The 15,601-nt window shown below is 42.4% G+C and overlaps 1 protein-coding gene across 1 annotated transcript in view; it reads right to left on the reverse strand.

Annotated features, from left to right (window-relative positions):
* Positions 1-3,303: 3,303 nt before the first annotated feature.
* PRKAR1B (protein kinase cAMP-dependent type I regulatory subunit beta) overlaps positions 3,304-15,601 on the reverse strand; it is a 93,405-nt gene continuing 81,107 nt past the window's right edge. Inside the window, exons 10-11 of the mRNA XM_069870474.1 lie at positions 6,149-6,230; positions 3,304-5,717 (exon numbers count right to left, since the gene is read on the reverse strand). Coding sequence (XP_069726575.1) covers positions 5,545-5,717; positions 6,149-6,230 — 255 coding nt within the window. The 3' untranslated portion in view covers positions 3,304-5,544. The remainder of the gene's footprint in view (positions 5,718-6,148; positions 6,231-15,601) is intronic.

The following is a 15,601-nucleotide window of genomic DNA, read 5'->3' on the forward strand; positions in this document are numbered from 1 at the left end:
GAAAATACATACTGCATGGTACTGTACGTCGTATTTCACGGCTATGCACCATGATGTCTTCTAATGGAACAATCGCCATGCTTGTAGTCTAAGGGCAATACAAAAGTTCTTTCAAATAATAACAATACATTTGCTGTATAAAGAGGATAGGGAGTAGCCACTTCCCAGAAAGGCTCGATTTCCCTAGAGCCAACAGTATGAACATCCAGGGCGCCAGGAACAGCAGGCAGTGGTGAGAAATCCCTACCTCATCATCAGTCTATACGTCCCGTCTCCAACTGCCAGTTCTTGCAAAGAGCAGAGGCTGTTAGCACCCACCAAGGGTGAGGTGAATGCACTCAGTGAGTCCTGGCAGCGCGAGACTCAATTTATCCCACCAGGGCTAGGGCCAGGGGCACTTTTTTGACAATGATTCCTTTGGCTTTGGATCGAAGCTGTAAAGAGGAGCAGCGTTCTCACAGCCCAGCTACCAGGGATCACGCAGCAGCGCAGCATCTGCAACTTCATTCAGCACTGCTGGCCCATGCAGCAACATGGCACGCTGCTGTTCCATGTTTGGAGACAGTTTATACTGGAATAGGAGCAGTCTTCTTGGTAAAGTGATTATTTTTTTCCTCCATGAGAGCTTGTGACTTTTTTAAAGAGAACTCTGCATCCTTCAAATTGCCTGAGCACAAGGGGATGGGACACGTGTTGCAGCTTGTCTGGGCAGCGGAGACTCTGCGATACTTTTGCTGAGAGTTCGAAAACAAGAATTGAAACATTGCTGAGGAAGGGCTGGAGCACTCAGAAGTGAGAAGTTACCCATGCACTTCTGAGACAGAAGTCAGAGTATGCCCAAGGAGACGCTCATACTTTGCTTTCCTTTCCCAGGCTAAGTGCAGCCTCTTTTCTAAAAGCTGAATCCAGATTTTTAGACATCAAAAGAATCACTCTGATATTGGAGCCTGATCAAGCACAAAAAAACATCCTCAGTCTTTGCAAAAATACCAGATGGCTGCAGGTGCCAGCTCCTTTGGCCAGGCAGCTTTTCCAGAGAAAAGGCCAGCTTGTTGTGCGAGTGCTGCATCCCAGATAAAACTCTGCTCAGCAAAAAAGAGCCATGGATGAACCCTTGGAGGAGGAGGAGCATCGAAGCCAACGCATTCCCTTAACATCAGATTTTCAAGGTTACGCAAATGCTCATATCCAAATATGTTCTTCTCCAGAGGGAAGTGGGACCTACAGAAGTGACTCTGGCTGTAGAAATGAGATTCTGAGCAGTCATGTGCATTTGAAGAAGGAGCAAACGAGCTCCACTCAGAGTTGCCAAATCATTAGGAACAAATTAAAAAAACGTGCCTGGGAATGTAAGAATAGATAATTCAGTCTCTAAATGGCAAGCTGGTCTTTGAAATATCAAGCGTGAGAGTTTAAACAAGCCAGCGTTCAGTAGTGCAACAAAAAATTGCCTTCCTGCTCTGGGAGGGGACGCCGCTGCCGTCGCAGAGAGCGTGAATTCGCGTGGCACTGCAATAAACAGCAGGCAGTAAGAGCTCTGGCTCTCTTCAGGGAGATCATCATGCTTTTGCCTCTGCACAAGACCATATTCTCTCTCTCAGTTGCTGCACAGAAACGTGTGCAAAGAACGAATGTGATCTCGCCCACAAATAGGTCAGTGAAAGGATGCACGCACCGTTTAAAACTTCAGCCCTGAATGCGACGCACACACCTCATGCAACCTTCACAACCGAAGAAATGTCACGCTTCGCGCAGCGACTCCGCTTCTGAAGACCACTCGCTGCAAGAAAAACTAACCAGCAGCCAACAACCAGACCCGTGTGCGCTGGGATTCCCTGGCTCTCTGCCACAGCTCTTGTTTTCCACCAACACCAGAACAGGTAACACGATGGCAGATTGTGCTTGCTTGGTGACCAAGGATTCACGGGGTTGATACAGCTCCAGAACTTCAGGCTCCCACTGCCACAAAGCAGTGGGAATGCTTCAGAGAGTTTACAGTAATCTGATACACACTCTGGAGCCTGGTCAGCCACACGGGCCTCGTAAAAATCTGGAGGTACAATTAGTTTCTATTAAAAAAATAAAAGTTTTTTTCTTTTGTCTTGGGAGTCCCGAAATGGCTGTGACACAATTAAAACCAACCAAAAAAAAGAAGGGCAGTGAGGAGCGGTAATGTCCTTCTGGAAGAACCTCAGAGAGAGTGGTCACTTTTGATTACTACATAATGTGAGTAATTCTCTGGAAAGACAAGTCCTTCCCGCCTGAATCATAGCAAAGGGGGGAAAAATAACACGCTCCAAAAGTGGAAAGCTGCACAGCCCTTGGATGCTGGGAGCCACCCAGCATTCCTGGGGGGAGCCACCACAGAGAAGCTCCATGGAGTGAGTCTGCTTGCCCTGCACCCTGCTCTGGGGCAACAGCTCTGGCACCAGACCCAAGCTTGGACCACGACACACCTGCTCACGTGGCCAGCCAGAGGTCTGGTGGGTACGGTAGATAACACGGCCCTAGAAACATGCCAGACAACTCTTCCTCACCCAGAAGCCATGCTCTCCACTCCTTCAACCCATACATTCACCCTGATGCACAGATTACAGGTAGTTTCGTAAGAGGCTCTCTGTCTTCTCTCAGAAGTTTGTCCTCAGTGTAGTTCTTGGCCAGCGCGCTGGGTGAACACAAGCCATGGCAGCAGCACAAGCGCGGCTCTAGTGCCAGAAACGGCTTTGTGCTTCAGTCCCAGGGCAGCTGCACTTCTAAAATCCAGGCATGGCCAGGAGTTGAGAGGAATGATTGGAAGAGATCCCCAGTGTGGTTAGGGCTTTGTCTATGATACTGAGGGAAAAAGGAGCAACATTAGTATTTGAGAAAGAGCGAGCCTGTTCTTCCCAAGTCTTCCTGCTGGCTGCACAGCAGACTCATCAGCAGTCCTGTGGGTTTCAAAGTTCTCCACGGGGTCCCTACGACCAGCTCACATGCTTCATGATCCAGATTAAACACCTCACTAAACTGGCATCTAAACAACAACATGAAGGTCCAAGAGACACCTTAAGCCCCTATTTCTTTATAAAGACGTGTGTGGTTACATTTAAGTGGAATAATTTTTTTCTTCATGCTAATCCTCCAGAAAACCAGCTTGGTTTCCATTACTATATATAGCACTGGGACTCTTGCTCTATTTTTTATCCCTTTGCATCTGATTATTTTCAGTAGCCTTCAAGCTTATTATGATATGCAGATTTTAACTAGAACATGACTTCTATTCATACAGACTTCCATTATTAATAAACCCACACTGGCTACATATAATGTAGAAGAATTTTATTCATACCTTAATCCTGTCCCACCATCCACTGCAAATATTACAATTTTCTTTAAAATGTCATAGAATATAATTTTGTTCCACTTAAAGCATAGGAATCCTGGTGTTAAATGGTTACACTTCTCTTAAGATTGCTTATAACAGAACCATAATTCAAAGGCATTTTCCATGAGCTGTAAAGGTTTAAAGTAAAGAATCTCTGTGTGTGTGCTTCAGTAAGTTCTAAACAGTGAGGCTAATACTTGGTGTTTAATGAGAAATGTCTTGCATATTAGGCAAAACACTCACAATTTCTTACCAATACAACAGAAATGCAATAGGTAAAGAACACACCAGTGACTGGTAACCTTTAAAAAGTTTTCTTTTAAAAATCGCACAAGAGAATACAAAAACAGTGAAGCAAATCAAAAGTTTTGCAAATGCACATACATTTATCTATATTTATAATGGGGTCTGCCTATAGAAATGTACATGGTAAAAATGGCAAGGCTGGAAAATGTGAACGGTCATAATAACATGTGCAAGAAGCATAATGTAATCATAATAAATAGTAGCAACAAATACACACTGACAGGACCACTGAAAACCTGTTGAAATAAATTAAGCACCTTGAAGTGATGAGAGGGGTCTGAGGTCCAGAAGCAGCCTGCTCTATAAAAACTAGTGTGGGCAGCTACTGGAATATTGGGCCCTCTTGGTGGGAGTCGATAGGGAAGTCCCAAATTAGTTTTTGCTAATTCCAAATCAGAAAGCGCGTTGCCTGTCAGTAGGAGTAATTTTAGCCACGTTCTACACTAATGCCTCTAGTTTCAAAAGGGAGATTGCTGCCTTATTTCATTGCATAACCTTTGGCATGTAAAAGGTACATGAAGTTCCTCTTTCCTCAGAAGAATATTATCATGAAGAGGAAATGGAGTTTTCCCACAACTGAAAAGTGGGCAGTGCTATTTAGGGTAGCTGGGATGCAGACCTTTGCTGCTGTTAGCAAAGACAAGTTTTCCTTCCTGATCCTTCAAAGGAAAAGCTTCCCAAAGAAGAATCGAAAGGATCCCATCCTTGAGGGCTGCACAGCAGAGTAAGGTCTGGGTCTGCAAAAAGCTCCATTCAGGAGGAGACCCGTGTCTAGGCAGGGCAGCAACAGCAGCCATCGAATCTGCACACACCCGAAGAGACCTGGGCCCTAGGAGCTTCTTGCAAGATCCTGATGCTTTTTTTGTTAAGCAACACAGCTTTCAGAGAAGAGGCAGCATTTTGCAGCATGTATTTGGCTTTCAGAAGATCCTAAAAATCCTGAAACTAAGCCATATACTAAAAGAAAGGCATTTGAATTTAATTAAGTGGACCTCCTCAAAAACAAACTATTTTTGTTACCACTGATGTACACCCGGCACCATCTCTTCAGCATCTCATATAATATTCAGACACGTGGCTGAGAACACTCTGCTGCAGATAAACATCTTTCAAAGCTTAATGCAGCAGAGAAGTTCACATTGGAGTTTTAAGGGATCTAACCTACCCGCAATTAAAGAAAGCTGAGGACAAATAACTTAGGTCCTAAAGGCTCCATGTGAATCTTACAAAACATCATCCCTTGACCTCTTCACCCAGAAGACTGGAGCAGGCTGTTTGGCTCAGCATATCCTACAAAGTAGACCCAAAAGGGCTTGTGACACGGAGGAATATGGCCCCTATATCTAAGCCACAAACCAAATGACTCAAAAGCTCTACTTTTCCCTGGCTTGCTGGAATGATCAAAACCTTCCTCCAGCTGCATGACTGCCACTCACCCCATGGGATTTCAGAAATGTCCAGTCCACAACCAGTGAAAAGTCTTTTAAAGGTGACAGGCAGAGGGACATCGCTTGATCAAAGTAGCCTGGCAAGAGGTGAATAAGACCAACTTTAAAGATAATGAGGGAAATAGAAATTCATGTGTATTTTAAATAGTTAAAACCACAGTTTTAAGCCATATGATCCAACAATAAGTAAAAATCTTGCCTGCAAGCCAAGGGCCTAATCCTCCCCCAAGCTAGTCTTATTCAAACTGTTGTCTTCCTACTTAGACGACACATGAGATTTGAACTGACATCCAGTATGTGACATGAACAGAAAAAATACACATAAAATGCACACCTTTCATTTTCTTCTTCATAAAGCTAGGGAGCTGCACAGAGCAAATTTAAGTGCACAAGGTCACACAAAGGCAGCTTTTCAGAAGGAATCATTTAGACGGTGAGTGAAATGAAACTGTTGTATCTCTGAATGTTTCTCTTGAGGATTTCGGAACAAGGACCAAGCACTCGTTCGAAGCGGGGCCGATCCAGCTTTATGCACTTCAAGGGTCCACGTGCCACCACGGTGGCAGCTCGGGGCCGATTGAGCAGTAACGCTATTTCACCTGGAAACAGGGACAAATACACCGTCACACCCCCGCGCCTCTTTTTCAGAGGGTGCATATTCCAACCACCATCCAGTTGATCGGGTTGTAGAACATCTCCCTTTATGTATATCTTGATAGACACTTTACATAATTCTGTTGACAGTACAAATGCATTACACATGCATAATGCATGCGTGTAAAATGCCTTTGAAAACAAACGCTTTCAGACTGTTTTGCTGATTCTGGATCTGTCTCTTGTCAGCTACACTGGTGTAAACCAAGGAATGGTTTCAGCTCCACTGAAATCTCTCAGTGTCACTGAAAGCAGCAGCTGACCTACACGTAACCCCTCACTTGCAAGAGAGCAGAACCCTAATTAAGACTATAACTATTTGATGCAAGTCCACGTGCTTGTCTTTCCAAACTACACTTCAGCTGAATTTTCTTACCAAAATAATCTGATGGACCAAGTCTTCCAACTTCAACGTACTCCTCGTTGTCAGACCTGCGCTGCAGGACAGAAGCTGTGCCCTGGGAAGAGAAACAGAGAAAGTCAGTCAGCTTTGCTTAAACCTGCTGTGCTTTAAAAAAGTATCGAGTCCCGAGTATTTCCTTTTGCACGTCACACTCCTTTCATTGTGCTGGGGAGGAGTTGACATTGTAAGTGAACGAAAGGAATTAAAAACATCCATCAGTACAGCTAACAATTTCTTTCTCACAAATTATTTGGATGCAGACAGACTCAGCTCACACTGAAAAGAAGAAGAACAGGACAGAATTAAGTAAATCCCACTGAACTAATGCAGATCATGCTGTTCAAATGTATGCTCTGATACAATTCATAAATATGTTCTGGGTGGGTGCAGAACCTTGCAAGAGATGCAGAGAACGTTTACATCAATAATGAATAAAAAGGCAAGTTTCCCAGTCACAGTCTTGGGACATAATTTTCTAATACATCAACTAGAGCTTATTCCTCACCTGATCATTCCCTAGATCTATGACTGAAATAGCTGGCAAAAGGAGTTTTTAATACTTGTTGCAACAAAGGGGGATTTTGTTTTCAGTGGCTTTGCCCGCTCGTGGCCTGTAGTGATCTGGACACCTGTGAGTCAGTCCCTGGAGAGATGGAATGTGTCTTGTCTCCACTATCTTTAATTACTGCTGTACTTGACACGTACTAATACATGTCAAAAGTCAGTTACAGTCTATTTAAACCTTCAAAGAGGTTTTACATGCAGAAATATTCTAACCTGGAGGAAATCTTAAATTATTGTGGCATAAAGCTTTTGTAGAGGAATACAGAAGGTAGCTGCATTTCTGGTTAAAAATACAGTAACATATGAAATTATCTTCTGAATCCAAATGAAAAGCATAGGGAAAGGAAAAATGTTAACATATTTTTATTTGAACTGAAATTAAAAATATTTTTAAAAGCCAAGATTTTTAAATAGAATGGAGATCCATTTTTCGACAGTGCAGTTGGAGAACATCAATATTTCAATGTTTTTTTAAGTTTTTTAGTTTGGAAAGTAATGCAGGTTGATCCTGCCCCAACCAGGACAGGGAAGTTGAAGAGACACAGTATTGTGGACTGTGCTCGGAAGATTGATGCCAGCTATTGGTAAATATCACAGCCCTCACTCTGCAGTTCAACACTCAAGTCTTGCACTGCTTCGTTCACTGGCGTTGTTAGTGCCTGTAACTGGCTGCATGACCACCCTGGCTTGGAGCATCAACCTCTCTCCAGTGCAGATCACCCAGTGCAAATTCACTGGCTGCAAACATCCTGGAACACAAGAAACTTGTGTCCCTCAGGATACAGTTTGGGGCTTGAGGAGACACTGAGCACCCCGAGACTGGCTTCTACCCAGTTAGAGCTGCTCAGCACCCTGCAGAACTGGCCCTTCATCTTTGCACTGTGTTTAAATACACATTAAAGTATCACAAACATTGTCATTGAATTGCAAATCTGAACAACAATGTAAGGTTGCTTCAGGTCTGCCTTTCATTTTTCTAGGACCTTAGAAGCCCAGGAATAACTAAGAGTGGTAGAACACCCATTATTATACTGCAAATGATCATAATTTGCTTTCTTCTGAACAAACCCTATAAGCTGCTGTAATAACATGGTATTGCATCATGTCCTATTTCATAATAGGGTTATTTTAATAACTTTACAAATCTCTGGGCCACTCTCTCAGTTAACTTATAATGTAGCCTTTATGTGCTCTATAAAAAAAAAGATGTAAAACTTATTTCTGCTGATGCCAGGAACCCAAACCAAAATTGAATAATGTGCAAGTGTTGTTTGGTACATGCAAAGCACGTGATGTTTTTTATACCTACTTGGATGTTAATTTGACATGTCAGAAGTTCTAATTTCTCATTTTGCCCATTAGCAGTAACCCATGCTTAGTATAAATCCCTAGATATCAGACTGTCAACATTACATTGGTCACGAGAATTTACTGTTCCACCCTATCATGCCACACAAATATTACAAAAATACTGAAGAAACACTGGGGCTTCAAATTCAAGACCATTTGAAAACAATCAAAACTCTTCTCGGCTTCAATGCCTACACTCTTAATATGCCAGGCAGCTGATGGCAGAAGATACAGAGCCACGTGCTTGGCACAGTCTGCATGAGCACCTGAACTGGGCAAGGTTGTTCAAAAATAAGCTAAATATATAGGGGAAGTTTGGATTTCGGTCTTTTGTGGGGTTTGCTTGGGTTTTTATCTACCATTAACACACGCCATGCCTATAAATCTGTCCACAGCAAGTGTAAGGCTGTCCACAGAAGTAACTGAAAGAACTGGATGTAAGAAAGTGATTTGGTGCCTGTCAGGTTTCCAGCAGAAATCCTTGATATAACTAAATTGTTCCGCCAAAGCTGCCGTTTTCCAAGATTTTTCCAGTAAATCTGCAAGGGCATGAAAACGCAAAGACAGTGTAATGAGTTTTGTTATTCGCACTTACTGCAAGTTTTCAGAGCAAACACACATTCACAAGCAGCATTCTCGGAAATACTGGGGAATAATGTGTATATCGACTGCTCTCTTGCCAAACTCAGCATCAGGTGCAGCTCACTAAACTGATACTGTTCTTATTGCCTGTGCAGCATAGATGGATTCAGCTTCAGAATGACTTCCAGCCCCTGTCATCCTCTCCATCCCCATCTGGAGCGCCTGGCAAAAACCTAACCCCTTGACCCAAATAGTTGTCTGCAATCCATCTCTCAAGTCTATTTCCCAAAACTATTTTTTTTTAAAAAAAACCCTTTTATTACAGATGTTTTATTACATAAAACAAAACAAACCCAAAATAATCGTCAAACCCAGGTCAAACGGAGAAAGGACTCAGTTCCCCACTGCCCACCTGGGGTGTGTTGCTGTCAAGGTAATCGTGATATCAAGCAACAATTCTTTCATCTCCCTAAACATCAGCTTTTATTGTGGCTAATAGTTTTTGACAGGGTCCCTATGATATAGGACTCAAAGAAGTCAGTCCTCTGAAGCAATTTCTTCCACTGTTCCACTACAGTCGGCCTTTTTTAATCCAAGAAACACCATGATATCTGTTGGAGGAGGACAGATATGTCTGGCCTCCACAATAAACACTTGGCTTGGCAGGATAAAGCAATGCATATTCCAGATACATATTTTTCCACTCTTGTTTTAACAGTCACATAGGCTTTTCCCGTTGAGAACTGGTCTATCGTGGAGCAAAAGAAGTTTCCTGAAACCCTGACAACGAGCACCCAGATGCAAGAACTGATTATGCAGCTTGGCCTCTCGTTGCACCAGTCACCAGCTCCACAAGTGCATCCTGGAGCATTGTCAGAGTGACCTTAAAGGGAAGGCTGTCCACACCATGAAACAAAGAAGATGTATTTATAATTATCTATCTGTATCACCTTCACTTTGCAAGTCTTATCTCTGGAATCAACTCTATTCTGACTGTATGTATCAGAGGAAGAGTCCAATTGTAGGTGCTCTGTGTAACCATGGCAAGAATAATACAGAAATAAAATAATACAGAATAAAATACTACATAAACAATCCTTTATTGCCCACATACTTAACGAAGTTGTCATACTAAATGAATGCAGTGCTGACCCCTACCCTTGCTCCCACCACAGGTTTTATGGCTGTATTTCATTTTACTTTACTTGTCAAATCTTTCTGCTGCAGTTTTTGAGTTTCCTATCCTTCTTGTGCTTTAGCAAACCCTACCTCCTGTAAATGATACGACTGAATAAATCTCCTGAGCGCTGTCCCAGAAGGTACGGGCATTATCTAGCAAGGATTCAAGGGGCTTATCACTCTTATTCCCAAAAGCATTCGGACTTGGTGGGAAAGATTTCCTCTTAAATGGCATACGAACTTGGCAAGACCAGTCTCTCTGAAATAAACTGCACAATCCTAGATTTGCAGGATCAGGCTGTTTAATGCTGCTCAATTTAAAATGCTGTCTTGTACACTGATAGCCATTTCAGCCTCCTACACCACCAAGTAAAAGCTACAGAGCACAGGCAAGAAGTTTGACAGCATTTAATAAATGAGCACTTTGTGATAATATTAAACTGAAGGCAGACAGGCTTGTCTCTCTGCTAGCAGACACTTGGGAGTGAAATTATAATCTTTGGTGGATCCAGGAATATTCTTTTAGTCACTGGGGAGTGCCTGTATTCCCAGGAACCGATATCATTAACCTTCTCTCCTCTCCTTTCCTCCAAGTAAATATAGGCATCTCATTGCAAAAACAACAAGAGTAGCAGTTCCAAAAGCAACGTGCCATCACCACCTCCCTGCCGTCCTCACCCCACGCACCTCTCCTCACTCCCTCCTCTGTCGCAGGGCTGAGAGTATTTATTCGACTCTTTCAAATGCATCAGCAGTTTGTTTTGTAAAAATTTATGGCTTAGGTACAGCACCATAATTTAAGATATAAAAAGTAAATTAAGGCTTAGAATCCTAGAGCTCCCATCCTCTCCAATGTAATGTGATTTTGATAGATGTTTCTCTTGTAAACTGTCAGATCACAGGGATGAGTGAGACATTCAACACTGAATTCCCAGGATTTATCTTGCATGTGCTTATAAACGCTAATGGCTTCAGGAGCACTGTTTTTAAATTTAAGTATGAATCTTATAGGCAGCAGTCAGCCCAAGCAGCCTGGCTACAAAAGACAAGTGTTCATGATGCTAAAAACTGAGATCCTGTATTTTTTCCTGTATTCCAGCTCATTAGGGGCAGTGGGTGAGAAGGGAAATTCAGCACTTTTTTAGAAACTCGTTGGTGTAAAAGTCAGTCTTGATGATGTTTTGGTCTTGCTGGCCTAACCTCCTATTTTAAAGATACAGCAATCAGTAAAACATATCATGAGGCTCCATCTGTAACAAAGGACATATTTCACAGTACTGAAATTGAAGAATATTTATTCTACCTTGAGTGTGTGCAACATCAGCATCTATATGCTTTTGATACACTAAGAATAAATTTCAACATTTTTAATTAAAGAATTTTAATTTTTATAATCAGGAAGTTAGTATTTCTGTCTCCCTTTTTATTTCATGCTTTTTTGCTTACTGCTTTTTAAAGAAAAGCATGGAAGATTTTTTTCCCTGTGCCCTCAAAACGTTATATTTTTATCCTAGTTTTCAGCTTAGAAAGTTTTTCTAGCCTATTTTGTTTTCCTCATCCACCAGAAAAACGCAGTGCGGTCTATAGAATTAGATACAGAAAAGGTCAAGCTGATCCATCTGCTACTCCTATGAACCCTTTCAATTGCTGCTATGAACATACCTTTGCTCTTTCTCACTTTGTTAATCTGCACACTCTGTAATTCACACATTCAAAAGGTAAGTTTCCCCTCACTCCACAGTCACACAAACCCTTATTATATGTTGCTATTAAATCTTTGCAAAGTTACTACAAAAGATGAAGGAAGAAGCTGTGAAGTGTTATAAAATGTTCCTGTTCACAGGGTGAAGCAGACGGGACTGGATGCAAAGACTCCTATTGGTTTTATTGGAAGCTATAACAGATCTGAAATGAATTAAAAGATCTTTCACACAGTATGATTCTGGGAGCATTTTATCTCATTGCAGGCAATATGAGGTTTGAGGAAGTAATATCTTTTATTAGAACAACAAGTACAGCTAGAAAAAGGTAAAGAGCTCCTGAGCACACATGCCTTTCTTCAAGTCATCTATCTCTCCAGATATATCTAATAAAGTAACAACTTACCTATCTACAAACACTCCCTGGGCAATGTTCTTACACTATAATAGCTACAACCATAATGTTGCACCTCATTTAATCATATTTGCCTGCTTACCTGTTCACGCACCTGATTAAATCATTCATGGAGCATCTTACCTTAAATCAAGGAGAGTCAAAAGCTGCAGCTCCTGATTCTACAAAACTCTGGGAAATGGTGATTGTCTGGTGAATCTGCTAAGACCCATCAGCTAATGTTTCACCTTCCACTTTAAAAAAAGACCATTTAAATCAGTTGACGTGAAACCTCAAACAACTTTGTTCCAGTTCAGCAAACTTCACTTTTATGACTCTCATTTATGATGCCCCTGATGTAATGACAGTGAGTAGAGGCTACAAGGACATACCCAGGTCTGCACCGACTGAAAAGCTGGGGGTTGATGGTTTGCTTATCTCTAGCAAGGGAGTTCTTGTCTGCATCCATTAGGGTTCACTACACATTTGAGTGTGAGACAACACCCAAGCTAATGAGCTACCGAGAGCTTTTGAAAACAAGCATACAACATTTTACACTTTGAGCTTTTCAACTGCAGCGTCAATCTATGATTATCAGTATGTTGTCCTTAATGCAACATATTCTTCTTGGCTGTAATTCTCAATGACAATAATGCACACTGCAATCTAGCAAAGATGGAAAACAAACAGCACTACCCTGCTGGCTATACCTTAGCTCTACAGCCATGCTTGGTACCAATCTGCAGCTCACCACGTGTACCAGCTATATCACACCTGCATGAAACTACCATATATATGTTTAAACTTCCATCGCTTCTGCTCCTTAGGCACATCTATATTAGTTTAGGAATAACATCCAGACCCTAGAGAGAGGAACAAAACTGTCTAGAGCAGACACCAAAATAGCCACAAACATAAAGGTACTTTTAAAAACGACAATCAATCAATCATAAACCAAGTGTAGCTTAAAACAGCAGAAACAACTGAGCCACAGGGCATTTCCTAAGGATATACGAGAGGCCAGGGTTAAGGCCCAGACATGACTACACCCAACCCATCATTAATCACCAGGAAACGCCTTTGCCTTGATAGTTCAGTATTTAAAACCATAGATGTTTGACAAGGGAAGACCTTTTCGATCGTTTTGTTCATCCTCCTATTGCAGTATCTCTGACAATCTTCCCCTTCAATGTTTCTTTGATACGGTCTGCATTACACCTGTGCTGTACCTATATATTCCCCTTGAAGCAAAAGAAACACTGTTCTGAGATGAAAGAGGACAAGATTCAGGCAGAGAGAGACCAACAGACATAGTGGAAAGCCAATTCTTGGGCAAAATAAAGTGGGCTTTGTACAAAGAATAAAAAAATCATATTTTTTTTTCTGTTAAGCCTTTTCCATTGAAAGGCTTTCCAGAATCAAAACATTAAGTTTTATAGTCTTTTGACTTCAAAACATTGCCCTTGAGTCACAGCAGCAGAGCTAACACCAGGCTTGATCACGCAGGTGTCCTACAGAGGCTCTGAGGTCTCTGCTTCATTGATAACCATCTTCATCCCCATCACCAGGCAGAGGGACACCACAGCGGCCTCTGTCCCCCCCAGCCTCAGTGCCACGGTGGTCTCATGCCCACACCACCCATTGCCAACTGGGACCAAGAAGGCTGGGAGTGAAAGGATGGTGACAACAGGGGTTAGGACACCAGCTCTGAGCCACGGGAGGAGCCCCTGGCCTTGGCTAGCTGTCCTGGCTCCATGCCCAAAGGCTGGGAGGCACTTGCACCACAACCCAGCCTTCGGGGTCCCTCTGCACGTTTAGCTTTACTCGGTTCGAGGATTTTAGTTGTCCCTTTTATGACATATTCAATCTACCTGTCACAGAGGTGACAAAAAGCAGCTTTGCTCAGTAAAGGTGGGCTCAGATGCTGGGTTTTAATGAATCATCTCAGTGATACTTGGCCTTGACTAATCAGTAGCTTCTGTGGGAAAACAACCAAATTAATATTCATCCCAGTGCCAGATTTTAAAGACTGCCTGTGCCAAGCGATGTGGATTATTGGCAACAAGGCGCTGTTTTCCTCCCTCAGACATGTCAGCGTACAAAGCAATAAAAGTCACAAAGGGAAAAAAATGTTGCATTTTAGAGATTCTTTCTTTCTACAAAGCTAGCCATTATCTCAACTCTCTCTGAAGCCAGGAAACGTCCACTGAGTCAACATAAAAGTGACTCTATAATGGGTTATTCATCAACTGTTCATATTTGTGACTGACCTGTCAGGGCTCATCTCCTGGAAGCAGACAGAGCAGAGCGCTACCACCTACAGCAGGGCCAGAGTTGAATGTACGGGAGAGAAAACAAGAAAACACTGCTGAACCTCCCTCACCCTGCCCGCAAAATCCTTTCTGGTGAAAATGGTTTTTAGCTGTTAATGTTGTTTTACGGCCCAATTACTCCTACCACCATCTGCTTCTTTGTGAAAACATTCTGTAGATGCTGAAGTAACCAGACCAAGCAAAAGGCTGAGACACTCATCATCACTGAAGTCTCATAACTAATGCGGTGACCAGGGCTGAGCAAGCAGCTGTGGCCAGCTAGGGCAACAGCTTCTGAGCAAGAAATAAAACTCGGAGCAAACTAGGGGAAGGAGAAATGGGAGTTTATCGTGAAGATCAGGAAAATCCCCCATGGAAAGCTCTCTTTAAGTCCTTTCAGCTGCTGAATCTTGTGTATTCAAAAAGGAACAAATTGTGAAACTCAGGAGAAAAGACCTCGTGCTCAAAGCTGCCTCTTCCTGAATCATGCTGCAGAAAGCCTTGCACACTCCACAAAATCCACACTATACAGCTACTGACTGAGCCCTCAGGGCCATATTCCTTCAGCAAATCTGCAGTCATCTCAATGGTACCTCTGCAGAGGAGAGAAAAAAGCCATCCCAGTAAGGGACAGCTTTAACACGATCCAGAGAAAGGGATGAAATCCAGCAGGGAACAGTAAATTCTCCATTCCTCTTCCATCAGGTTGGATACCACTATATTTGAGTTCTTGTTTATATTGCAGTATTTTTGCTTAAAGATGGAGAAGCACTCCTCAGGACAGAGCTCCCATCTCCTGAGACAGCAGATGCCTTCAATTTCAGTCTAGATTTAATGTGCCTCAGGCTATAAAGTTCTTGGTCATGTTGACTAAGTGCTTTGAATCAGGGCTTGTGAGCTCAGTTTTCGTTGCCAAAAGAGCTTATACGGATCCTGAGAACCTCCTGAAAACCTCGAGGGGTAAACAGACTGTGCTGCTTTCCTTACTTACACAGTATTTTATTACCTGAGAACCTCTGCTGATTTTGCTGATTTCCACGGTAGAAGGACGCTACTGGACAAGAGTAACGGAGAAGAGCCAAAGCATCAGCCATACCTTAAAGTACACATTAGCTAAATAAAAAGTCACAGGCTGTTTTGAAGAAAGAAAACCTAGCACTTTAATTTTTATGCAATTACCAACTCTGGATTTTACTTCTCTGCACACCAAATGATCTCCCAGTTTTCCATGTATCCTATAGTGGTAAGAGGCCAGGGTGTGTCTGTATTTCCAGCATAAACTTCAATTTTATGGGTTTACAAATCAGATGTTTTAAATTACAGCTGAATGAGACTGAAGACTCCT

The sequence above is a fragment of the Phaenicophaeus curvirostris genome, chromosome 16, assembly GCF_032191515.1.
Source record: "Phaenicophaeus curvirostris isolate KB17595 chromosome 16, BPBGC_Pcur_1.0, whole genome shotgun sequence".
NCBI lineage: Eukaryota > Metazoa > Chordata > Aves > Cuculiformes > Cuculidae > Phaenicophaeus > Phaenicophaeus curvirostris.